Source organism: Antechinus flavipes, chromosome 2, assembly GCF_016432865.1.
Source record: "Antechinus flavipes isolate AdamAnt ecotype Samford, QLD, Australia chromosome 2, AdamAnt_v2, whole genome shotgun sequence".
Lineage (NCBI taxonomy): Eukaryota > Metazoa > Chordata > Mammalia > Dasyuromorphia > Dasyuridae > Antechinus > Antechinus flavipes.
The window spans coordinates 518,422,701-518,449,446 of NC_067399.1; the positions used below are offsets into that span (position 1 = coordinate 518,422,701).

The 26,746-nt window shown below is 37.7% G+C and overlaps 1 protein-coding gene across 3 annotated transcripts in view; it reads left to right on the forward strand.

Moving 5' to 3' along the window:
• Nucleotides 1-16,073, forward strand: part of SEMA6D (semaphorin 6D) — a 544,855-nt gene extending 528,782 nt beyond the window's left edge. The window contains exons 8-20 of one of the 3 annotated variants that reach the window (XM_051980589.1): nt 116-206; nt 1,537-1,656; nt 2,272-2,360; nt 3,413-3,630; nt 3,723-3,854; nt 4,977-5,132; nt 5,231-5,404; nt 6,909-7,049; nt 7,156-7,233; nt 7,627-7,727; nt 8,112-8,168; nt 9,924-10,079; nt 12,327-16,073. In XM_051980589.1, coding sequence (XP_051836549.1) covers nt 116-206; nt 1,537-1,656; nt 2,272-2,360; nt 3,413-3,630; nt 3,723-3,854; nt 4,977-5,132; nt 5,231-5,404; nt 6,909-7,049; nt 7,156-7,233; nt 7,627-7,727; nt 8,112-8,168; nt 9,924-10,079; nt 12,327-13,606 — 2,793 coding nt within the window. In that variant the 3' untranslated portion in view covers nt 13,607-16,073. The remainder of the gene's footprint in view (nt 1-115; nt 207-1,536; nt 1,657-2,271; nt 2,361-3,412; nt 3,631-3,722; nt 3,855-4,976; nt 5,133-5,230; nt 5,405-6,908; nt 7,050-7,155; nt 7,234-7,626; nt 7,728-8,111; nt 8,169-9,923; nt 10,080-12,326) is intronic. The other 2 variants (XM_051980590.1, XM_051980591.1) reach the window with 2 other exon arrangements.
• Nucleotides 16,074-26,746: the final 10,673 nt, after the last annotated feature.

The window sequence follows — 26,746 nt, forward strand, 5'->3', positions numbered from 1 at the left end:
AATAGAGACAGAGACAGAATTTGTCATTTAGAATTATAACAGAAGTCAAACATAGTTGCTTTCAAACTGGTACATAGAACAGATGTGATACCTGCTCTTTATTCTCCTTCTGCAGTTGAATACTTTAGAATATGATGGGGAAGAAATCAGTGGCTTGGCAAGATGCCCATTTGATGCCAGACAAACCAATGTTGCCCTCTTTGCTGGTAAGATCTTTTTTAGTCATGATGCCAAATAACTATTGACATTAAAGGGGATGAACAATTTTTTACAGGAAAGCCAATGGCCACTTGGTTAGCTTCTTTCACACAGGTGTGCTGAAAATCAGATCTTTAAATAGGTTTCCAAAGACATTGATGGAAAGTGAAATTATTTCAATGAAAGCTATAATAATTCCAAAAGAGAAGTGACTTGTCTCTCTCTTTCTCTCTTTCTCTCTCTCTCTATATATATATATACATACACACACATATATTTTTTTCTGTATATATATATATATATAGGAATATATATATACACACACATGTATATATATACATACATATATACATATATATGATAACAAATTGTATGTATTATAGCAAAAAGATTGCTCTATATGAAGCCAGGAGAGCTTGTTTCTAATCCTAGAAGTTAGTGATACCATTTAATTAGCTCTGTGAACGTGAAAAGCAATTTTCTGTGTCTCAGTTTCCTAATTTGTAAAATAAAAATAATGATACAATAGGGACAGAGTAATTTGGTTGTTAAATGATTTTTATGATAGAACTAAATTCAAAAAGCCCTGAATTTGAATCTAGTGTATGATACTAGCTATATGTGTTCACAGAAATTCATTTAACTTCTCTGAATCTATTTCCACATCTGTAAAATTGGTATAGTAATACTGTGAGTACCTATATCATGAGATGCAATAAGGTATAGTAACTAGAAGCCCACCATTGGAGTCAGAAATAACCGGATTCAAGTGCTGCCTTTGATATATACACTAGATGAATGACTCTTAGTAAGTTACTCAGTGCTCCAAGGAAAGTCTTGTAAGATTTTTAAGTTATAGAGGAGTTGTTGATTTGCATCTTTTGGGGAAATTTCCTCACCAATATTTCCTCACATAGATACAATTACAAGTTCAAATAAAAGCGAAAAACCCCCTCTACCTCCCAACATTGTTGGGATAATTAGATGAGATAAGCATGTAAACTGTTTGCAAATGCCAATCCCTAAATAAATGCTAGTTGTTAGTATTTGCTCTGATTATCTGGAAGGATTTTTGTGTGTATTAACATGAACTTATAACTTAGAGACTATTTGAGCCAGCCACTGTTTTCAAATGTGGACTCTGAGGCACAGAAAAATCAAGAGACTTTCCCCACATGACAGATATGCAAAGTATTGTTATTGTGAATACAAGATCATAAGCTCTCTGAGGAATGGAAACCTCTCTTAGTTATCTTTGCATTGACCCTTGTGCTTGCCTCTGCCCTTTGCTTCATGTTTTGTTCACTCGCTATACCAAATCCAGAACTCTTGTTTCAGATGGCAAACTGTACTCTGCAACAGTAGCCGACTTCCTGGCAAGTGATGCAGTCATTTATCGGAGCATGGGTGATGGATCCGCCCTACGGACCATAAAATATGACTCCAAGTGGATAAAAGGTACCTTTGAAGAATGGGGGCATCTTAGAGCCTAGGATGACCCAGCCAAGAGCCCTGGGAGGGAGGAGGTTCAATGACAGAGCACTGTTTATTTAGCTGTATCATAAAATGCTTCTGGCAGGGTCTAGGGAAGGGAGCTCTGGATTGGCAATCTGACCTCAACCGGGCTCTTTTTCTATATGATCTTTAGCACTTCCTTGCATTTTTAAAATATCCTAGTGGGGATGAATGTGATAAATGTGTAGAGATGTAAGAACTGAAATAAATGAACTTGTTATTTTGGGCCTGGAATTCAAGGTTTTATTTCGACTTTAAGAGTTTTTCTTTCCTAGTTAAATAGGTTAATGAATAAATCTGTAGAAACAAAGACCTTTGCTGTAGCATAATTCCCTGTAGGCCTTTTTACAGTCCATTAGCTGACATTAAAGACTTTTAAGTTCATTGAAGCTTGAATACACCCATATTTGAACTCCTTAAAATCTTTGGCATATCAGAGTTCCTGTTGACTTGTTTGTATGTAACTAAGAGACATCTGTCAGTCATTCATAGCACTCAGTGTCTAATACTAATTGAATTCTCCTTTAGATACCAGTTTGTCTTCAATTTTTCTTTCAGAGCCACACTTTCTTCATGCCATAGAATATGGAAACTATGTTTATTTCTTCTTTCGAGAAATTGCTGTAGAACATAATAATTTAGGCAAGGCAAGTATATGATAACAGACGTGTTATGTGACACTGTGTGGGAGTAAGAGGATGATCTGGGAAAGTTAGTGATACCTTTCTCCTGTATGGGTGTATCGCATATAGTCCAAAAAAGGTCTTTTTGGCTCTCTTGAGAAGAGTATTATATTTAGAGTCAGAGTTCAAATCCTAGCTTGCTTTGCCTCTTACTAGTTGTGTGATCTCAGGAAAAGCACTGGGATATTCAGTAAACCTCTTTGCATCCTTTCTAGCCAGACAGCCATCAACTTGGGGGAGTGACTCCTGGGGAGGCTTGAACAATGTCCAAAATAGAAACATCAGCTTTGAGATTCTTTTTTTCTCTCTCTTCATGGGTCTACAAGAGTTCCTGGTCCTTGCTAGTTTCTTAACCCTCTAAATCTAGTCTTTTTTTTTTCCTGAGTGACACAAAGCTATTTTAAGAATAGACTACTTTAGAAATGAGTATTTCTATAATAACTGACATATTATTACTTTCCACCACACCCCCATATACACATGTATGCACACACACAAACACATAAATGCACACTTTTCTGCCAATATTAGATTCCATGGACAGTATGAACATCTGGAAAAACATTAGATCATGTCTGGGAGGGGCAGCCAGGTGGTTCAATAGAGTGCAGTATCTGAAATCAGGAAGACCTGAGTTGAAATATGACTGCAGATACAGCTGTGTGACTCTGGACAAATCACTTAATCTCTGCCTCAATTTCCATCTCTGTAAAACGAGAATAACATTCGTATCTGCCACCCAGGGTTATGGGGAAATTTAAATGAGATAAAATTTATAAAGTGTTTTGTGAATCTTAAAGCACTATATAAATAAGTGCTAACTATTATTATTAAAATAGCCCTTCTCTCTGATTTGCTTAGTCTGGTGTAAACTCTTTTTGTAAAAGAAAAAAAAAAGGTTTTTTCTAAATTAGACAGTCTTCCCATCTTGTATTGATCTATTACAAAACAGCTTTCTTTCTGCTGATTCCCCCCACATTCACATCCCTGCTATTCTTTTTTCTTCACTTGGACAGGCTGTGTATTCTCGAGTGGCCCGTATATGCAAAAATGACATGGGTGGATCCCAGCGGGTCCTGGAGAAACATTGGACTTCTTTCCTCAAAGCCAGACTCAACTGTTCTGTCCCTGGGGATTCGTTTTTCTACTTTGATGTCCTTCAGTCCATTACTGACATCATACAAATCAATGGCATCCCCACTGTGGTTGGCGTGTTTACCACACAGCTTAACAGGTAAGGGACTCAGTGCCTGACCTTCAGAAAAGTTCTTGGCTTCCTTGCTAAAATCTCCCAGTTAATTTTTATTTCTTTCTCTCTTCTTACAGTATCCCTGGTTCAGCTGTGTGTGCTTTCAGCATGGATGACATTGAAAAAGTATTCAAGGGAAGGTTTAAAGAACAGAAGACCCCAGATTCTGTCTGGACAGCAGTCCCTGAAGACAAAGTCCCTAAGCCAAGGTAAAAAAAAAAAAAAAAAAAAAAAAAAAAAAAAAAAAAAGGAAGGTGGGAGAGAAGAAGGAAGGAAGGAAGCAAAAGAGAAAGGAAGAAAGTGAGGAAAAGAGGATTGGATGGAGGGAAGGAAGGAAAGAAGATGAAAGGAAGAATAGAGAGAGGGAGGGAAAAAGAGAAGAATTTTAGGAAGGAAGGAATGAAGAAAAAAGATCTGAATTAGGAGGTCTTATTCCTGACACAGTAAAGAATCATAGAATTGTAGACTCTTACCCTTGCAAGAGAAAAAAGGAAGCTTCCAATTCCAACTTTCCACAAAGTGCTGAAATTCCTTCTTCAATTTCCTTAATAATTTGTCAGTAAAGTTGGTTTGTGAATAACACTTTTGCAAGTTATCAAATATGGAAGGATAGTCATATAAGTGGAAATAGCATTTCTTCTTTGTGTCTCTTCAGCACTCCCCTGCCTCTCTCTATTGTCCTTTCAGAATCATGGAATCATGCAATCTCCCATTTGGAATAGGGACGGCTTCTAAAGCCATCTAGTCCAGGAATTATTATTTTTCTCACTTACAGACAGACCCCTTTAACAACCTGTGAACCCCTTTTCTGAATGATTTTTCAGTGAATAAAATAAGTTATTTAGAATCACAAAGGAAACCAATTATATAGAAATATAGATGTAACTTTCCCCAAGTCCAAAACCATAAACCTTCTAACATCTATTGACAGACTACTTCTGAGTCTCTGAACCCAGGTAATTTCCCCTGAACTAATCCATTTCATACCTAAAGCTTAAATATTCTCTGCAACATATTGCAAGTATTCATATAGGATCCATTTGATAATCTCCAGTGACAGGAGAACTTGTCCTTCTTGAGACATCACATTTCACTTTTGGACAGTCTTAACTATTAGAAAATACCTCCTTATTGCAAGCGTCAATATGCCTCTCTGCCTCATGCATCCATTGCTACTGGTTGTGCCCTCTGAGGTCAAGCAAAATAAATATATTTCCCCAAATAAAGATGACACCCTCATTTCTCTATTACACATTGTGTTACTAACTTCATTAGCATGCTAGAACTTTGATTTTAGTGAAAGAAAAATTTATTGGTGTTGGTCCTTTCAGGCCTGGCTGTTGTGCAAAGCATGGCCTTGCAGAGGCTTACAAAACTTCAATTGATTTCCCTGATGAAACCTTGTCCTTCATCAAATCACATCCATTGATGGACTCTGCTGTCCCGTCCATCATTGAGGAGCCCTGGTTCACAAAGACTCGAGTCAGGTAGGCTTGCTCAGGAAATGACCCTTGGGTCTACTAGAGCCATTGTCTGTTGGCTCAGCGCTCAACTTGACCACATCATTTTCCTTCTCCTTGGGTAGGTACAGGTTGACTTCCATCGCAGTCGATCATTCAGCCGGACCACACCAAAACTACACAGTCATTTTCCTTGGCTCAGAAGCCGGAGTGGTACTTAAGATCCTGGCAAAGACTAGTCCTTTCTCCTTGAATGACAGCGTGTTACTGGAAGAAATTGATGCTTTCAACCATGCGAAGTAAGTATATTTTACAAGAACTCTCTTCCAGCACTGCCTCAACATTTTCAGTGCTTTCCCTCTAAGTTCCTCCTGGGGATAGGTCTAGCCTTGAACATTTACTTATTATTTGTGGGACTATGGGCAAGTCACTTACCCTGTTTGCCTCAGTTTCCTCATATGTAAAATGAATTGGAAAAGGAAATGGCCAATCCCTGCAGGTTCTTTACCAAAAAACAAAACAAAACCACATGGGGTCACATAGAGTTGAGTGAATAAAGCAATCTGTCCTCCTTGATCTATAAAGTAGTCATGGTTTGGTATGGGAGTATCTTTCAACAAAGATGACCCCAGATTTGTCAGTAAGGTGAACTACTGAGCAGGCTAAAAATGCATCCACTCTTGATTTCACCCAACACCACTCCTATTATATTGCAGAGATATTTTAGGATGCCACATGCTAGCCTACAATTACAAGTGGAAAAAAAAAAGAATTTTTACACATCTGTTTCAGTGTTTTCTTTAACTCCTCATGAAATAAGATCCTTTGGATCACCAGAATAAAAGAGTTGGATAAAAAGCATTGCAAAGGATGCTTTTACTATAGCAGTGTGGGGATTCAAATCCAGATCCATTCTTCTTTCTGTCTTATCATATTGCTTCCCTTCCAAGATGGAAGTAATAAATATATTGAAGTATAAACTCCTTTCCTTGTTTCCCGTAAAAGTCATGTTTCTCTATTGTGCATTACCCAACTCAAAAATTGACAATCTTTAAGAACCTTTTAGCCAGCTTTAAATTTGATCAGGCTTTTGACATCTATTATCATTACACACACACACACACACACACACACACACACACACACACACAGACTCTTTGAAATCCTTGAGGGGAAAAAAACCAGCAAAATTATCTGATCCTAAGACCAAGTTGACAATACAGATGAGATCCCCTTTTCTCTCTGGTGTATGGACAGAGGTACATTTCCCAATTTGTTCTGTGACATCCTTATTGGTTTTTCTTTTGAAGGTGGCTCTAACTTTTTCTAGTTGAACTGAGGTTCGATATTATATTACTGGGGCCCAGAAACATTTATTAAATTGTCCAATATGGTAACATAGATCAAGTGGTAAAGTTTTGTTTCAAACCCAGAGCCTCTGAATCCTAAATCTGACACTTTTTCAATATTCTTGCATTCATAGGAAACTGTTTGTCCCAAAACATTGTGTTCTCCCTTTTAAAAGTAGAAATTCTGATTCTGTGTCTATTAGATACAGAATTCTTTTCCTGACAGTTTTTAGGAACTGTTTATCCAGCCTTAAACTGAACTTGCTTGGGCTCAATCTTTCTCCAAGAAATAAAAGATTGAACATGTGAATTGATATTTTTAAGAGAAGTTATCTGCCCAGATTTCTGAAGACCCACCTGGTTTCAGCAGATTGATAGAATCCAGATGCTTGCCTTCTTCTCCAGTTCATGTGGGGTCTGACTTAAAACATCAAAATGTTTCCTACCTGAACAGGTGTAATGCTGAGAGTGAAGAGGACAGAAAGGTCATCTCTCTGCAGCTGGATCAAGATCACCATGCCTTGTATGTGGCCTTCTCCAGCTGCATTATTAGAATTCCTCTCAGTCGCTGTGAGCGTTATGGGTCGTGTAAAAAGTAAGCTGATGTTCTTGTTTTCACCTTAACCTGGAAGCTGCCCACATGGAGACCTTTGGGTGATTGAAAGAACCCAAGTTACCTTCTATTCTCATTTTTTATACAGATCTTGCATTGCTTCTCGGGACCCTTACTGTGGCTGGCTAAGCCAGGGAGCCTGTGGCCGAGTGAAACCTGGGATGCTGTAAGTGCCCATTGTAACATTAGGCAGAATTTCAATTGTTCCATTCGATGGTGTGTCGTCCTAAGGCCTTTAATTCTAGCAGAGTTGTAAGAATTTGTTTTTCCACTCTTATTGAGCATGGACATAAAGACAAGGACAGGAAAAGCACAGTCAGAAAAGGGAATATATATGGGTGGAGGAGGAAAAACTGAATAACTGTTCCATTATCCTAAGCATCCTCACTAATATGTTATTCAGCATATACATTCACTGTAGCAAGGGGATATTTGTAGGTAATACTGTTTGCTGCTGCTGCTTTTTTTTTTGGTGAGGGGGGACTTCCCCTCTCCTGTATTTGCTAACCAATTTTATGTTCTTGGTCCTGCTTTGATTGTCACTTGTATTCCTATGAAGGTTGTTAACTGAGGACTTCTTTGCTTCCCATAACCACAGTGCTGGAGGATATGAGCAAGACACAGAATATGGCAACACAGCACAACTTGGGGACTGCCATGGTAAGACGAGATCATTTGGGCCTCTTGTGCAGTTCTCAATGGCCACATTCGCATGTGGACATTACCTGATGATTGACTTTTTAATAAGGACACTGTTCACCTTACCACCTAGCATTTAACTTAAAACTTCGCAAAAGCCAATTTATTTGGTCTTGGGGATTCAATAAGGAAGTTTTCCTTTTTTTTTTTTTTTTTTCCTCTTCACCTCTTAAAACTGCTTAGGAAATCTACAGAAAAGTGTTGGAATAGGTTTTTTTGTTTTTTGTTTTTGTTTTTTGAATTGGCAGTCTTTTAGTTTGACTTTTTTTAGTTATATAGAATTTATAAATTTTTGCTTTCTTTTAGTTACTTTGCACTGATTACTTGTTCCTTTAATTCTTTTAGAAATTTTGCCTACTTCAACTACACCAGATTACAAAATATTTGGCGGTCCAACATCTGGTTAGTTTTTTTTAATTTTTTGAATTAATGACTTTTTCTTTCCTTCAGTTCAGCATTTTCAGTCCCTCTTTCTCCCCCCTTTTGCGCAGTTTGGCAGCCCTTCATTTTTGTGCTTTGACTCATAATCCCATTGATGGTAGTGAGAGACCTTTTGTCTTTCTGGACACATTACTTCTGTGTAGCCGCATGTTAACAGTTTATCATTTACTAAGACACATCCTTTAAAAAAATAAATTTTTTTTTAAAGAAGTCTAATTAACATAGACTGCATCTCAGCTGCACGCAAGTCAATCTAGCTTTTTTCCCCCTTCTCCTGCATTGTGAATGCTTCACTTGGCCATCTATGCCCATGGATGGCAGATTTCATTGCCTTTCCCCCTCTCTCTTCACCTTTCTTAAGACTTATAAAACAAATACGCATTTGCTAAAATGTGTATTTACAAGTTTTAGAAATGTTACAGAGTGTTTTGTGATCATAGAAATCATCAGGCCTTTTAGCCTGATGAGGCCTTTAGTTAATTGATTACAGAAACCAAGCCCTGATATGTTATAATATCAGTGGGCTGTTTCCAGACTTGCATTTGTGTCTTGTCACAGTGGATTGACCTGGGACCATTTGCACCCATTTGAAATGTAATCCTTGAGGTCTTTACCTAAAAGAATTTTGATCTTTTATTTTGTTTTGTTTTCTAAACTTCCAGAAAATCCATTTAGCTGCTTTCTGTTCTAGGCATGCTAAAATATTCAATGGTTTTTGTTCCGACTGGCACTTCTAAAACTCCCTGGCATCTTCATTTCTCAGAGTAAAGGGTGGCAAATTTGATCCAGGAAGGCATGTTTAATAGGGAAGCAGTCATTGGTTTGCTTGTTGATTCCATTTCTTTTTGCATGAAACTCTTAATTCTCCTGAAGACATTTCCACAGGGATTTGGGGGAAACTTTGAGCAAAGTGCATCCAGCACTTCCAGCTTCGGGGTTCTGTCATGGACCATGATCTCTCTGGAGGGAGGGGTGAATGATCTGTAAACCTAGAGTTTTCAAATCTAACAAGAGCATAATCAGAACTTGTAGATGGGGCCAGCTAGGTGGTGCAGTCAAGGAGGATCTGAGTTCAAATCCAGCCTCAAATACTTAACACTTCTAAGTTTTGCGTGACTCTGGGCAAGTCACTTAACCCCAATTGCCTCGGGGGAGAAAAGAACTTATGGGTATCCTTCATTTCCTGGGTCAAAAATCTATTTTTCAAATGTACCTGATCAGCTATTTTCTAAGCAGATTATTTAGCTTATTGCTCAGAATATATATTAGGCTTTCCTAAATCATGTATGTGGCACATAATATGCATTTAAAAACTTTGATGAATATGCTTTTAAAAAGAAAAAAACAGGAGGAAATTAAATAGCTCTCTAAAGGGAAGGAAATAGAAACTAAATAGAACTATGATTTTTTTTTTTTTTCCCCTCTCCCGGGATAACATGAATGGCCATGGGGTATTCAATGGGAACTTCCTGTGTTTGTTTATTTTTGAAACCTGTTTAATGTTGTTTCATAAGTACTTTTTTATTTTTGTTCTTCCCTTGGAAGGGAAGGGATTCAGCTTAGTTTCCTCAGATGCGTTTGTGTGAAGAGCTGGAAGAAGCTTTCTTTCAATATCCCTTCTAATATGCTAAGAAATGCCACAGACTAGTGAGGGGGGAAGAACATTCCTCTTTCCCCTGTACACACACATTAATAAAAATCTGTTTGCCACCACAGACATGGAGGTATCCTCATCTTCTGTTACCACAATGGCAAGTATCCCAGAAATAACACCCAAAGTGATTGATTCCTGGAAACCTAAACTGACGAGCTCCCGGAAATTTGTAGTTCAAGATGAACCAAACACTTCTGATTTTACTGATCCTTTATCAGGTATCCCAAAGGGTAAGGCCTTACCAGGGAATACATTACAAACTGAGTGGAAACCTGACATTTGAAGGCTCCAAGTGCAGGGACACTTAATTTCTGAGAGTGCCTTAATTCCTTTTACTTTTATGGCTTTTGAGAAGTGACACTGGCAGAGTTTTATGTATCATTGCTTACACAGCTTTTCCTCTCAGGCCCTTGTGTCTCCTTAGGTTAAGTCTAAATGTGTCCTTTAACAGATCTTTCATCTTTGGACAATTCATAAAGAGAAGACTGATTAAAAAAAAAAAAAAACAGCCATGAAAGTGATCCTGATATGGTAGATTTCTCTCAGAAGGAACTAATGGTCTGAGAGACATTGGGCAAGAAATTGGAGGGCCCTTTAAGCAACACCAGAAAATAGTGTTTGCTATTTGGTGCCCTCTGAATTAAGGACAGTTAAAGATTGTGTCCAGCAGCCCAGACTACAATTATTTTGTCAAACATACATACTTATTCACTCACACACACACATGTTTTGTCTTTGCTGAGGATATTCCTACTTGTTAATGCTTTATAGAAATAAAAATATTTGTGTGTATATATGTACACACATATATATATAATACATAAAATACATATATACGCACACACATATTTTTTCTTGCTTATGATAACCATACTAGTTAATGCTTTATAGAAATATATATGTGTGTATGTTATACACATATACATTTACTTATATAGATGTATAGAATATTTTATATATTAAATTACATAAAAATAAATTTACTATATTAATATAATTGAGCATATAATATAAATTAAATAAATAATACAAAATATTAAATTGAATGAATGAATGAATATATAGGTATCTATATACATATCTATATATACACATAGGCATATATTTATTTGCATAAAACATTAACTGGTATGGGTATAATAAACAACAGAAAATAGCAACTATTTTTCTACATCTGTCATTTTTATTATAAGAAATAATAAAAAAAAGTTTGCTGGATCTTTTTACTAGATAAATTATACTGGAAACAAATACACACTATACTATTTATCTAACACGATATCAGGTTTCCAAACAGTTTTTATTTTTTGTCAGTGCATTGTCATTTATGATTTCTATTTGTTGATTTGGGATTTTATGTTTCTTTTTATTCTATTATTCATAAGTTTCTTTTTCTTTTTTTCTAGTTTCTTTTTTTTTCTTTTGTTTTAGTAGTCTTTTCATCCTTCCTTTTCTCTGAGACTTACACAATGCCACTGAAATCTATAATAACCCTGAACATTGACTCCTAAACTAATATTCAAAGGCCTTGGCAACTAACCAAAAGCAAGCAAATCTCAAAATCTTATTCTTATTTTCACCCACTCTGGGATAGTTGTGTCTATTGCATGTAACAGAGCTAGGTTCCTCCTTAAACTAACGTTGTTTTGACTGTGGGATGTCTGTGGTTACATTAAAAATTCCAACAATTACCAACTAATCCACTCTTCTTCTAGGTCTAAGTTAAATATCTCTCCGATTCTTGTATTTTGTTGCCTCACTAGTATATTTCACTAGACTGTGGATTTTATAATACATTTCAAGAGTGTTCCTCAGGCAGGAAGGGAAAGAAAAGAAATAACTGTAGCAAACGCACTCGGGGAAACTAGTGACTCACAGCTACCCAATGAATGCTTCTAGTATATGAACAAAATATGTGTGACTATATTAAAACAAAATTCTAGCAAATTGTCAAGATTCTATTAGCATGGTGTGTACATTTATGTTACTTCATACATTGTTTATCATAATACCAGCTGCCCTTTGCTGTGGATTTGTGGGTTAGCAAGAAAGACATAAGACAAATCCCTTTGCAATTGACGAGTTGCCTCGCTAGACAGAAAGACACCTTCTAACCCCAATTTTCTGGCAGAAATCCTTAAAGTTACTAAGAGTATCTAAACTGCTTATGCTATAAATAGTGAGGTGTTGAAGACTGGTAAACAGACAAGCACTCAATCGTTAAGGAAGCCTTGTAACTAAGGATAGGCAGGGATGTGTAATTCTGATAACAGCCCTTTCAGCTGTCACCATCCTTTCACCTGGGAATTCTGTAGTCAAGTTGTGGGAGCTGTCCCTCCAAACCAAGCTTGTTAACCCTCTGGAAGTACTACTGCTTGTAACATTACGATAACGACTCTTTTCCAAAGCTGTTTGCTGGAAGAGTGACTAAGCCCTTCCTTTCTTTTCCTACATGTGTATTACAGGTGTAAGGTGGGAGGTACAATCTGGAGACTCCAACCAGATGGTACACATGAATGTTCTCATCACGTGCGTCTTTGCGGCTTTCGTTCTGGGGGCCTTCATCGCTGGCGTGGCAGTTTACTGTTACCGTGACTTGTTTGTTCGGAAGTCCAGGAAGATCCACAAAGACGCCGAGTCTGCTCAGTCCTGTACGGACTCCAGTGGCAGCTTTGCCAAACTGAATGGTCTGTTCGATAGCCCTGTCAAGGAATATCAGCAGAACATTGATTCTCCCAAACTGTACACCAACCTCCTGACCAGCCGTAAAGAGCTCCCGCCCAACGGAGATACGAAGTCCATGATCATGGATCACCGCGGCCAGCCTCCAGAGCTGGCTGCCCTTCCTACCCCCGAGTCCACCCCCGTCCTTCAGCAGAAGACCCTGCAGTCCATGAAAAGCCAGGCTGAGAAGGCGCATGGTGCTTCAAGGAAAGATGCCCCTCAGTTTTTCCCTTCCAGCCCCCCACCCCACTCTCCACTAAGTCACGGGCACATTCCCAGTGCCATTGTTCTTCCTAATGCTACCCATGACTACAACACATCTTTCTCAAATTCTAACGCTCATAAAGCTGAGAAAAAGCTTCAGAATATTGATCACCCTCTCACCAAATCCAGCAAAAGAGATCACCGGCGTTCTGTTGATTCCAGAAACACTTTCAATGATCTCTTGAAACACCTTAGTGACCCGAGCAGTAACCCCAAAGCCATCATGGGAGATATTCAGATGGCTCACCAGACCCTTATGCTGGATCCAATGGGAAACATGTCCGAGGTTCCACCTAAGGTCCCCAACCGGGAAGCATCATTGTATTCTCCTCCTTCTACTCTCCCGAGGAATAGCCCCACAAAGAGGGTGGATGTGCCCACCGCCCCCGGGGTTCCCATGACCTCTCTGGAAAGACAAAGGGGCTATCATAAAAACTCCTCCCAGAGGCACTCCATCTCAGCCATGCCTAAAAACTTAAACTCACCCAATGGTGTTTTGTTATCGAGACAGCCTAGTATTAGTCGTGGAGCTTATGTGCCCTCCTCAGGAGGTGCGAAGATGGACTACATGCAGGGGACGCCGGTCAGCGTTCACCTGCAGCCTTCCCTTTCTAGACAGAGCAGTTATACCAGTAACGGCACCCTCCCGCGGACGGGAATAAAGAGGACACCATCCTTAAAACCCGACGTGCCCCCCAAACCCTCGTTCGTCCCTCAAACCCCATCAGTCAGACCGTTGAACAAATACACCTACTAAGACTGGCGCGTCCTGCTCCTGGGTGTTTTAGCTGTGCTGGTTGTAGGGGGGACGTGGGAGGTGGGGACCTTAAGACAAGAGACTCACTTGTATTTAAAGAGAACCAAGTGGCCAAAGAAACTGCTTGACTTTGGCAACATCTGAACTTGCCACATGTAGCTACTGCAAGGCTTCCAAGTACTTGCTGAAAACAAACAAACAAACAAAAAAAAAAAACAAAGGAAGGTGCTGGTCATTCCATTTCTTTTGTTTGAAGTTAAGGAGGTGTAGCAACGGGGCTACTGGACGGTTATAAATAAATAGCAAATACAGTACTCAGAAGAATCTGTAAGCAAATACTTGAAAATGGGTTCATTTTAGACTGCCGTGTTGTGTGGTCTTCCCATTAAATGTGAACATTTAATATGTATGCATTCACCTTGCCTCTTGCACAAATGTCAAAAAAAGGATGGTAATGTCTCCAAGAAATGAACTTCTAGGTTACCGAGCAATTTGCTGAAAATTCAGTCTCTGGCCCAACTGTAGCATTTTTTTTTTCATGGTTGGCATTTTGTTTGTGCCGCCGACAAATTGTTGTGATTGTGTGCGTGCGTGCGTGCATGTGTGTATGTGTGTGTGTGTGTTATGTATACACTAGAACCTACTTAGGTACCCATTGCATTTTTTTATGCTATGGAATTGTTTACATTGAGCATGACTGAACAACAGACCCCGATGTCTTTGTACAGCAGTCCACTGGGTTGAGTTTTGGGATAGAAAATGGAGCCAGGTTTCAGGTGATTAGCTGGAATGATGTGGGACCCAGTGCCAGAATGTAAAAAAAAAATCCTAAGGAACCTTGTGCTGCTATTCATCCGACCTTCAATTATGATCTTGTCAGTTTTGAGGGAAAGAGGTATTAAAAATGAGTCCATAGTTTTTCCACCAGTATTTGGTAGCTCGAGCTGCCTGTCCACTGTGAATCCAAACCCCAGTCATTCTCACTTTGGATGTACCAAGGCAAGCTTATGCTTTGGTTCTGTCCAATATTACCCTGTAGAAAAATTCTCCCTATCCTCTCCCCCTGTACCTCCATTCATGTCCCCCACTTCCCTTTTTGTTAAGTGTGTGAGAAAGTCAACATCAATTGGCCTACAGAAGCAGTCTGAAAAAAACTTAACAGTAGTGCAATCATTTTGTTTATGTTTGTGTTATGTGAAGATTTTTCTCCAAAGTCATGCAGGTTATGACAATTTGCTGTAAATATTATGTGTGGGTTTACCTGAATCTGTGCATTTTGTGCCTTATTCATGAGAATGGTAAAAGTACTAGAATCTGTCCGGTGTTCTCACTATCGCACATCATTTTCTGAGTGCCAGTTGTGTATTTCTCAACCAGCACCTGAAAAGATTTTTTTATTTTAAAAACAAACCATACAATGATCCAGAACAATTAATGGTTAAAACTTACACACAGACACACAGAACCAGTCCAATCATACGGCTGCGGCCTATCCTTTGCCATGATGAACATTCCACTCCTGTTTTCCTCCAGATGAAACACTTAGAATGTGAAATTAAATGAGGTTTCCAGGGTAATGTGACACCTGCCGAGATCTTGTAAAAGATCATTTATGTGGTTTTACTGAAACCACTTGCAGTTGAGGATGTGCCTCACCGATGACTGTTTTAGTTAACATGTTGCTTATTGAAACTAATGTAGAAAGAACCAAGGCAGAGAGCACTCGTGGATTATTAGAACAAAGAAAAAAAAATTCAACTGGTATCTTGAGAATAAAGCTGATTACATTGCAGGGGGTTGGGAAGGAGAATTTGCTGAAGGCCAAGGTTTTTGCTTCTTGGTTTTTGCTTTTTTTACACACAACATAGAATAATGCAATTATTCTTTTCCCTTAAAGGATATTGCTTTTTAAAGAGCATTATTTCCTGAGAACTCTGGAAACCCCAAAGCTCTCGTCTTTGTTCTTAAAACACTTCAATAGTGCAACTAAATTATTGTAGATTAATAATGGATTAAACAATCACCAACAACAAACACTGCTCAGTTCACCCACAACAAATGTTTGTTTGAATTCACTTTACCAATATTAATCCTGACTTGTGTAAAACTGAAACAATACTTGTGCGTGAGCCCTGATAACTTTCTGTAACATTGTGCTGCCTTGTAGAGTGTAATGTGAGTTCTATCAGTATTTATGTTGAAATTTCTAACATTCAATCTAGTCTCAATTCTGTTAATTTAATTTTTTTAAATGCTTTATCCATTTGTGCAAAGGTAAACACAGATTGTATCTTTTTTAATGGTACGGCATAAAAAAGTAACCCTAAATTGAAGTTACTCTATACTGTTTTATAGAGTACTTTAACATGTATAGATATCTTGTAAACTTGTATTGTGGATGTGTAAATACTATGTACTTTGGGTTTTTAACACCGCATGTAAAGTCAAAATAAAATATTCAACTCGATTACATCCTGCTTGTTATTATTAAAGGGAATAGGAACTGGACCTGTGATATCATTGATTGAGAGTGAAGCTCCCTCTGTCAAAGGTTAACCAGCACCTTCTCTGTGAGTATCTTAGGGAGCTGCTCAGAATACTGTAAGATTAAGTTACTTTCCCAGGGCTACACTTGGTCAAAAGCCTAGTTTTTCTTGTCTCCAAAGCCAGCTCTCTATCCATTACCCCACACAACTACTCAGTGGTCATCAAACATAGTTGTAATGGATCTGGTCCAAAAAGTACTTTCAAACAAAAATATCTTGTCATTGTTTAACTCTGCATATATTAAAAGTTTAGCCAACGGTTTCCTTAACTAGGAATATTTACTATCATGCTGAATGAATGTTACTGTAACCTATCATTGTGTCTCAGGATCCTACAGATATCTTCTTACTGCCTAACTTTATTCAAAGGTCTAAACTAAGCCAGATATATTATGCAAGCATTACAGTGAACCATGGGACATGTCTATAATTATATAGACATTTTAAAAGACTCAGGCTTTCATATTCTCATACCCTTTTTAAATTTCATTTCTAAATTACAGCTGGCCAATTGGATTCCTGTGAATGTTACCTATGTGGAGGTACCTTCTAGGCAAATGAGAGGTTGTGGTAAAAATAAAGATTTGGAAGTTATTTGCGAGTGATTGATTTTGTAATTAAGAATGTGTTTTGGATAGAGATTGGAGAACTATCTTTGACTTTACATGTAGAATAATACTGGAATCTACTACTAGGGTTTGTGTGGATGATTTCCCCAAACTCAAAGAGTTCAAAGATTTGCTTTAGTACTCTATCTCCAAGTCTAATTCTGTGCTCCAAAGAAGATTTCTGGCCTTAGCTTCAAGGCTCTGTCACTTAACCTGTGTAACTATGAACCATAGGTTTTGATATCTATATCTATTAAAAGGAGGGGGTGGGAGTAGATGGTCTCTAAGGTCTCAACCAGCTTTAAGCTGATTGTCCTTGTCTCTTGCTGTGTGACTCCAAGAGCTACACTCAATCATCTGTCAATTAACAAGTATTTAAGCTTCTACTATTGCGGGGCACTGCTTGGCATTAGGGATACAGTGACAAAACTAAAACAGTCTTGGTTCTAAGGAGCTTACATTCTATTGAAGAAAGCAATAGTCACCCACATAGCTGCCTACAAAGTTGCTAGGCAGTGATGTAGTGGGCGGAATATATTAGGAGCTGAGGAAGGTCAAGAAGGGTTTCACCTAGAAAGTGGCATTTGATTGAATCTTGAAGGAACTAGGACTTCTAAGAGGCAGAGGTGGGGATGGAGTGTTTTTGAGAGTTGGAAATGACCAGTAGAAAGCTAGCAAATAGAATGTCATATGAGGTACACATGTCTGGAAACAGGTTAGGGTCCAGGTTGTGAAGAGCTTTAAATGCCAAACAAAATAGTTAACATTTCTTCTTCTTCTTTTTTTTTTTTTTTTTTTAAATTTTTGCTGGTAATTGGGGTTAAGTGACTTGCCCAAGGTCACACAGCTAGGAAGTGTTAAGTATCTGAGGTCAGATTTGAACTCAGGTTCTCCTGACTTCAGGGCTGGTGCTCTATCTACTGCCCCACCTAGCTGCCCTGTTAACATTTATTCTTAAAGGTAATAGGGAGGAAACTCAAGTTTATTAATGAGGGGAATAACATAGGCAGACTAGCTCTTTAGAGAAAATGCTGGAAGCTATGTGGAGGATGTCTTGAAATAGGATAAAAACTGAGGAGGGAAAATCATTTAGAAGAATATTAGAAGATAGAAATTGAGGGGGGAAATCATTTATTTTGTTAAAATGGTCCACATTGTGGGGATAAGAGTTTAAATTATGTGTAGGAATTGAGAAGGGGATAGAAAAGAGATACCATAAAGTAGAAATGACAAGCTATTCGGGAAGAATGAATGAATAAATACTAAGTCTTCAATGTTTGCCAACACTGTGTTAAGAACTGAGGATTCGAATACAAAAACTAAACAGTCCCTGCCCTCAAGAAGTTTATATTTTAATAGTGGAAGTGAGTACATAGGAAAGCCATACCTAGAAAGGGGAAAGATGAGAGATATCATAAAGTAGAAAAGACAAGCTATTTGGGAAGAAAGAAAGAATGAATAAGTACTAAAATGATCAACATGTGCCAAACAGTGGTAAGAACTGAGGATACAAATATAAAAACTAAGCAGTCCTTGCCCTTAAGAAGGGGACAGTGCATAGGAAAGCCATAGCTAGAGAAAGGCATTTTGGTCTGGAAAAACAAGAGATGGAGCCATTGGGGAGCCATAAGGGATTAAACAATTGACATGCTTTTCGGAAGGAATAATAATATTAATTTAATTCAAGTCCCCAGAATAAGAGGTGGAGGGATATGTCCATATTAACAGCGGGAGTGGCAAGAAAATGGCCAGTGTGGGAGCTGGAAGCATAGTCCAAAGGTCTGAGTCTGGTCAGCTCTGGTTGACTATGCCAAGTTTGTGCTCATTGATTCATCAATCCAGACAACTGGGCCCTGGAATAAGTAATTGTTCCAAAGAGTTCTCTAAGGAAAAGTCATTGGTAGAGAAGATGGCAGCAAGATAACTGGAAACAGTAAGAATAAAGATCTGAGGACATCACTGGAGCTGTAAAGTTTGATTACTGGAATGATAGTAGTGCCTATGGATATAATAGGGAAGTTGGGGGCAAGGTGTGAGTGTAGGGGGAAACAAGGAGTTCTGTTTTAGACATGTTACGTTTAAGATGCTCTGGGCTATCCAGTTTAAAGGACATACACCATGGGGAGAAAGCAGGTGCTTAACCACTTTGTTCTGTCTTCAATGCTAATGAACTACTGATAGACTTGAACCATATTTTGTGAGATTCACAGCACAAGAACAGTCTAGCAGCAAAAGGCTCTCAGAAAGTTGGGGCAGCTTGTGGTTGTCTGGGCTTCCTCTGCCTATTTCCCCTAGTCTTCTTGTGGGTGGCCCGGCTGCTGGACTGTAGGAGAAAGCAATCCGGAGCTTGGATGGGATGCCTCTGCTCTGCCAGGTGCCTATGGGTGGCCCACCCTTATAGCTTGAGCTTCACCTGGAGCCAAGGCAGAGCACATACACTGAAACCGTGGCCTGAGAGTTAAGGTAGGTGATGTAGCCCAGCCGAAGCCCAGCCTGACAATGGGAAAGATTGCCCAGGTGGGGTGCCTTCATGGGAAATACTCCAGCTTTAGCCGAGCCCACTCTTCCTTCCCTCGTCGTTGTGGAAGGAGACGTCTGCCATTTCCTTCTCCAGCTCATTGTACAGATGAGGAAACTGAGGCAGGCAGGGATAAGTGACTTGCTTAGGGTCACCCAGCCAGGAAGTGTCTGATGCCAGATTTAACTCGGATCTTTCTGACTTCCGGTCTGGTACTCTGTCCACAGTACCACCGGCTGCCCAGTGTTTCCACCTGTTTTTAAGGGAAGGAGAGAAGAGAAATTGGTTTTTCTTGCCTATCTTCCTTTCTCAGAAATAGGAAGGAGACCAGTTGTAGAGTATGTGGAGGAGAGCAAAGTGTAAGAATATTGGAAAGATAAAATGTTTTCCAGGAGGCAACTAGGTAGCACAGTGGATAGATAGAGCACCAGTCCTGAAGTCAGGAGGACCTGAGTTCAAATCTGACCTCAGACACTTAATTCCTGGCTGTGTAACCCTGGGGAAGTCACTTAATCCCAATTGCCTCAGCAAAAACAAAACAAACAAACAAAAAAAACCCAAAAAAACAAAAAAACAATGGCATCGACTTATGAAGTAACAAGAGATTCTTTTCTGATATTCAGCTCAACTCAGTTCAACAAATCATTAATTAAATTCTTAAGGGCAGCCAGACTTCAGAGTAGGTAGAATGCCAAGCCTGAAGTCAAGAAGATGACTCTTCATTAAGTTCAAATCCGACCTTAGATACTCTCTAGCTATATGACTCCAGGCAAGTCACTTAACCCTGTTAAACCTCAGTTTCCTCATCTGGAAAATGAGCTCATGAAGGAAATGGCAAACATTTCAGTATCTTTGCCAAAACTACCTCAAACAGGGTTGTAAAGGATTGGATAGGACTGAAATGACTGAATAATAACAATGTACAAGTCACTATGCTGAGTGCTGGGAATATAAAGCTGAGAAACAAGTAATTGACCCTGCTGTCAAGGAGCTTTCATGCTCCTGAAGGAAACAACCAGTACAAAGATAAGCAAATAAAAATTATTTCAAGGAGAGAGGGAAAATGTAAAAGTCCTAGTGTAGAAAATGACAACTAAGTTATATTTTGAAGAAAACTAGGGATTTAATGATTCAAGGTGACATTCCAGACATAGGGGACCACCTGTGTAAAGAATCATAGGCAGGAGGGAAGTATTATGGATGGGAAATGGCTAGCAGACTAGATTTATTAGAGCAGAGTATAAAAAGGACAAATAATATGAAATAACTAGAATGGGAGCCATACTTCAGAGGACTTGATTTAAAATTGTACTTTGTTCTGGCACTTCTGATGCCTCTTCTCCTCAGTTTTAGTTAATATAGTAAGTTTATAATTAGCTAATATAAAGGGGTAATAGCAGGAAGTAAGATTGCAAAAGGAAACCTGTAAGTCATGAACAAACTGTTCCAAAGATCAAAAGGGCATAATTTACAAATTATATAATATATTAACCAAAATTCACATTCTGCTAACATGTTCTCTATCAGGGAAGCCATCTGGGTATTGCTATCAGGGTCTTTTGGTCTTATAATATGTAAATCCCAGACAAATTCCAGACGGTAAAGCAAATCACCAAATTATACTGATAATTTTGAGGTGATGTGAACTTGTTAATTTACTCACAACTCTGAAAAGATTTGGATGCATGTCATGGCAACACTTCCCTGATGTCATGGTCCCCTTTGAGAATGAAGGACAACTACCACATGTTGTTGAACTAATCAGATAAGAGTCAGTTTCCTTCAAAAAAATTATATGAAAGTAAGATCTCAGATTTCTGCCTATCCCTAGCCTTCTTGCCTCTGCTTCCAGGCCATGCTGGCTAGTGTTCCCAACTTTAAGCCATGGGTATAAGAGTGATGATCACTGCTTCTCCCCTTCCTCCAAACCTTCTTCTTCCCCACCACTGCTTGCCTTCTTTCACCATCTAAATCCCTTACCCCAAGCTGTCTGCCTCTGTACCCCTTTACCCACTCGTCAGTACTTTCTGTGCCATCTGCCTGCTCTGGGATTATTAAAATGTGATTTCAGTTCTGTCTTCCACTCCCGTCAAGGTCTTTCCCAGCAAATACCCAAAGAACAAGGTGTGCCTGCTCCTATTTCATAATTTCATAAATTAATTATCAATTCAAAGCTTAAATGAAGAATTGGAATTTTATCCCAGAGCTAGCAGAGAGCCCCTTAAGTTTTTTTTAGTAGTTTTATGAAATCATTCTCCTTACTTGCCAAACAGGTGATGATAAAAAACAAATTGTGGGGAATATTAATATTAAGGTGGCAGAGGTAGAATTTAAGTTGTCATGGTTATAATTATAGACTTCTCTTATTCAACAATTTCTATTTTTTTAATTCTACAAAACTCTTGCAACTACAACAACAATAAATATCGTGAGCCTCCAGGCTAATTTAATATAGGACTCAATATTATTTTATACTTATTCCCTAAGGACTTACAGTTAACTATAATAGTAACTTTTTCTTCCCAAAGTAAAGCATATATTATGTAATTATAATTATTTATTCTACCTACAACTATTAAAACTTTAAATATAAAATTATGAAACTTTAATTATAAAACAATTATGAATATTTTATATAGAATATTCTATAAGAATTAAGAACATTACAGTAAGATATCAGTATTATTTACAAGGCTGCACAGTAAATTTCTTCATTTTACAAGTCTTGCTAAATATAAATAACATTTTGATGAAGTGAGTTACAATTTGGAAGATGTTTAATATAAAATAATTATCACATTTAATTTGATTTCAATGCAGAACATTTCTAAAGTATGGCTCAAAGTGAGACAAATGCAGTCTTCAATCTGGTTCTGCAGAGAATTCTTTTTTTTTTAAATCTAAAACAAGAATAAAGTGAAAATGTTTGCTCACACAAATATATGGAAGAAAATGGTAGGTAAATTTTGCAAGCTGAATTACAGAGATATATAAAAAAAAAACTTAGTCACCTAATAAAAGAGAATAAAGAGAATGAAGTTAGGTAATAATGTATTAATTTTTTAAAAATTATTTTATCTTTAAAAAAAGAATAAAAAAAGAAAAACATAAAGGAATACAAAAGAAAAGAATATTTCCATGTGTCCAGCATAATATCAGGGATAATTCAAAATTTATAGGAACAAATTGCTAGTTCAAGAAAGTATATTTATCTATCCATCTATCTATCTATCTATCTATCTATCTTTACTTCCATTGTATCCATCTTTACTTCCTTGTAAAGTGTCCTTTTGTTCTCTGCTATGTATCTTTTTTTTACTTTATTCCTTGTTTCCCCCTTTCATTCCTCCTCCTTACTCCCAGCAGGTTATAATTAATAATAGGATATATTGTGTATACATATGTAGATATAATCATACACATATATATACATATACCCACCTCCACCCCCACACATACACATACACATATCTTTCTCATGTCTGCTGACTTTGCTTTAATTCTGTTTCTTAATTTGCTTTGCTATGTCTTAAACTTCTCCACCCATGGATCCCTTCCTTGTTTTCTTCCCTCACTCTTTACTTTGCTGTCCACCCATCCCTCCCTCCTTATTTCTTTATAGATTTTGAAGGGTGCTATACCCTTCATAGTATTTATGTAGTGTTGCCTATTTAATCCATTCTCGATGTGAGTAGGTTTTCAGAACTATGAGCCTTCCTCTTCTTCTAATGCTTTTGGGTCTATTCTTCCCCTGAACATCATTTGTATAAAACAATTACTATTTTTACCTTAACTCTGCCCCAATTTTTCTTTTGAGGTACCCTTTTATTGATAGCAAACTTGAACATATGATCTTCATTTCCCATGTTAACAAAACAAAACAATTTGTCTATATTGAGTTCCTTGAAATTGATCTTCGATACTGGCTCTTAATATTTTAATTTTCTATTAAGTTCAAGTTTGGTTGATAGAAAGTGCTGAAAATCTGCAAGTTTGTTGAATATCCATTTTTTTCTCCTTCAATATTATAGATAATTTTGCTGGCCTTGTTGTTTTGATTGTCAATAGATATGATTCCAGGACTTGTGTTTTTTTCTTGTGGCTACTGATAAATCCTGTACAATTCTAACTATAGCTCCAACATACTGAACTTTTTTTCTTGGTTCTTGCAAATTTTTCTCTTTGGTCTGAGGGTTTCAATATTTGTCAATATTCCTATGTGATTTTCACAAAGGATTTTGTTGTGATAGTTATCAGTTTTTTTTTCTATTTCTACTTTCTCCTCATGTTCTATCATTCCAGGACAATTTTCTTGGATTATTTCTTGTATTATTGTGTCAAGGCTCTTTTTTGGTCACAACTTTCAGGCAGTCCAATTATTCTTATATATTTTCTCTTCTTGAACTATTCTTCAGATCTGGTATTTTTCTTATAAAGTGTTTTACATTCTGCTCTAGTTTTTCATTCTTTATAATCTGTTTTATTATTTCTTGGTCTCTCATAACTTAACTGGCTTCCCCTTGCCCAATTCTAATTTTCGAAGAATTATTTTCATCTTTGAGACTCTGTACCTTCTTTTCTAGGTTAACTTTTTTTTTATAATCTTCTTGTTTTTCTTGAGTTTAAGAAAAAGTTTTCCTCAATGTCTCTCATTTGATTTTTAAATTCTTTTTTGAGTTCTTTTATAAATTCTTCTTGGGCAGGGATCCATTTCACATTACTCTTTGGGGTAGAAGAAGCTTTTTTACTTAAATGTTCTCCGTTGAGGATGAACCCCAGTCTTCCCTGTTTTGTTTCTGTAGTTCTTCTTTGCCGGTTCATTTCTTTTTTAAATAAGAGGTTTTGGTGTAAGCACTTCTTTTTTGTTTGTTTGTTTAATTTTAATAGCCTTTTATTTACATGTTATATGTATGGGTAACTTTACAGCATTGACAATTGCCAAATCTCTTGTTCCAATTTTTCTCCTCCTTCCCTCCACCCCCTCCCCCAGATGGCAGGATGACAGCAGTTGTTAAATATATTAAGATATAAATTAGGTACATAATAGGTATACATGGCCAAAACATTATTTTGCTGTACAAAAAGAATTGGACTCTGAAATATTGTACAATTAGCCTGTGAAGGAACTCAAAAATGTAGGTGTGCAAAAATATAGGGATTGGGAATTCAATGTAATGGTTCTTAGTCATCTCCCAGAGTTCTTTTGCTGGGCGTAGCTGGTTCAGTTCATTACTGCTTCATTGGAACTGATTTGGTTCATCTCAGTGCTGAGGATGGCCAGGTCCATCAGAATTGGTCATCATATAGTATTGTTGTTGAAGTATATAATGATTTCCTGGTTCTGTTCATTTCACTCAGCATCAGTTCATGTAAGTCTCTCCAGGCCTTTCTGAAATCATCTTGTTGGTCATTTCTTACCAAACAATAATATTCCATAATATTCATATACCACAGTTTATTAGCCATTCTCCAATTGATGGGCATCCACTGAGTTTCCAGTTTCTGGTCACTACAAAGAGAGCTGCCACAAACATTCGTGTACATACAGATCCCTTTCCCTTCTTTATGATCTCTTTGGGATATAAGCCCAGTAGTAACACTGCTGGATCAAAGGGTATGCACAGATAACTTTTTGAGCATAGTTCCAAATTGCTCTCCAGAACGGTTGGATGTATTCACAATTCCACCAAGAATGTATTAGTGTCCCTATTTTCCCACATCCCCTCCAACATTCTGCATTATCTTTCCCTGTCATTCTAGCCAGTCTGACAGGTGTGTAGTGGTATCTCAGAGTTGTCTTAATTTGCATTTCTCTGATTAATAATGACTTGGAGCATCTTTTCAGATGGCTAGAAATAGTTTCAATTTCTTCATCTGAGAATTGTTCTGTTCACCCCATGTTGGGCGCCAAAATGTGGTGATTTTCTTCTTTTAAAATATAAGTTCTCTCTGGCAGTGAGCAGGTTTCTCAGGGAGGTTTTCTGGAGGCAGCCTAAGTTTCAGTTGAAAGTAATAATCACCTCAAAATGCAGCCAGCTGATAAAAGTTCAGATCTTTTATTTCCTCCAATATAGCCTGGTTAGCTTAGAGACCTAGTTCTCTGCTTGGTTTGAAGAGCTCTTGCAGCTTTTGCCTCTTGGTTTCAAGGACTCCCTCCAAATGTCTCCAAATCCAAAGATTTGTCCTTCAGTCTCTGCCTCTGCTTTCTTCAGCCTCCAGCCAGCCCAAAGATGGGATGAATCTCTTGTCTCCTTCACTTGGGGCTCGGCTAGCTTTCTGGAGAGTCTTTCAGACCAGTTTGGTCTCAGTGGGGGAAGTGCAGGAGCCCAGCCACCACAGTGGTGTGAGATGAAGATGAATCTGGTTGCTCCTTAGAAAGAATGCTTCTCCTCAACTGAACTGATGCTCCCTTCTCAATCTTCAGCTGAACTCTGTCCGAGAGCCTCTGTCTGTTTTCTTATATATGAGAGAGAGGAATTGTGGGATACAAGAGAGAGGGATTATGGGTTTCTTCCCAGAATGCTCTCCGGCTCTAAGAGCTTCAAGGTTCTTTCACAAAGTTACACAGTTAATTTTGTGAATCTCCCATACTTGTGAATTCCAATGAGTAAAGGTATAAATACAAGCATTGTATCAATTAGTTCTACTTAGTACCTTGTTTCAGGTTCTGGCCCAAAACATCTCAACTCTAATGACTTAACAGTTTGTAAAGATTCCAACAATATCCTATGACCATTTATCAATTGGAGAATGGCTTGATTTCTTACAAATTAGAGTCAATTCTCTCTATATTTTGGAAATGAATCCTTTATCAGACTGTAAAAATATTTTCCCAGTTTATTGCTTCCCTTCTAATCTTGTCTGCATTAGTTTTGTTTGTACAAAAATTTTTCAGTTTGGTATAATCAAAATTTTCCATTTTGTGATTAGTAATGATCTCTAGTTCTTCTTTGGTTATAAATTCCTTCCTCTTCCACAGGTCAGAGAGGTAAACTATCTTGTGTTTCTCTAATTTATTTATAATCTCATTCTTTATGCCTAGGTCATGAACCCATTTTGACCTTATCTTGGTGTATGGTGTTAAGTATAGGTCAATGCCTAGTTTCTGCCATATTAGTTTCCAATTTTCCCAGCAATTTTTGTCAAACAGTAAGTTCTTATCCCAAAAGCTGGGGTCTTTGGATTTGTCAAACACTATAGTTGCTATAGTTATTGATGGTTTTGTCCTTTAAACCAAACCTATTCCACTCATCAACTAATCTATTCCTCAGCTAATACCAAATGGTTTTGGTAACTTCTGCTCTATAATATAATTTTTGATCTGGTACAGCTAAGCCACCTTCATTTGATTTTTTTTTCTCATTAATTTCCTTGAAATTCTTTACCTTTTGTTTTTCCATATGAATTTTGTTGTTCTTTTTTCTAGGTCATTAAAATAGTTTTTTGGGAGTCTGATTGATATAGCACT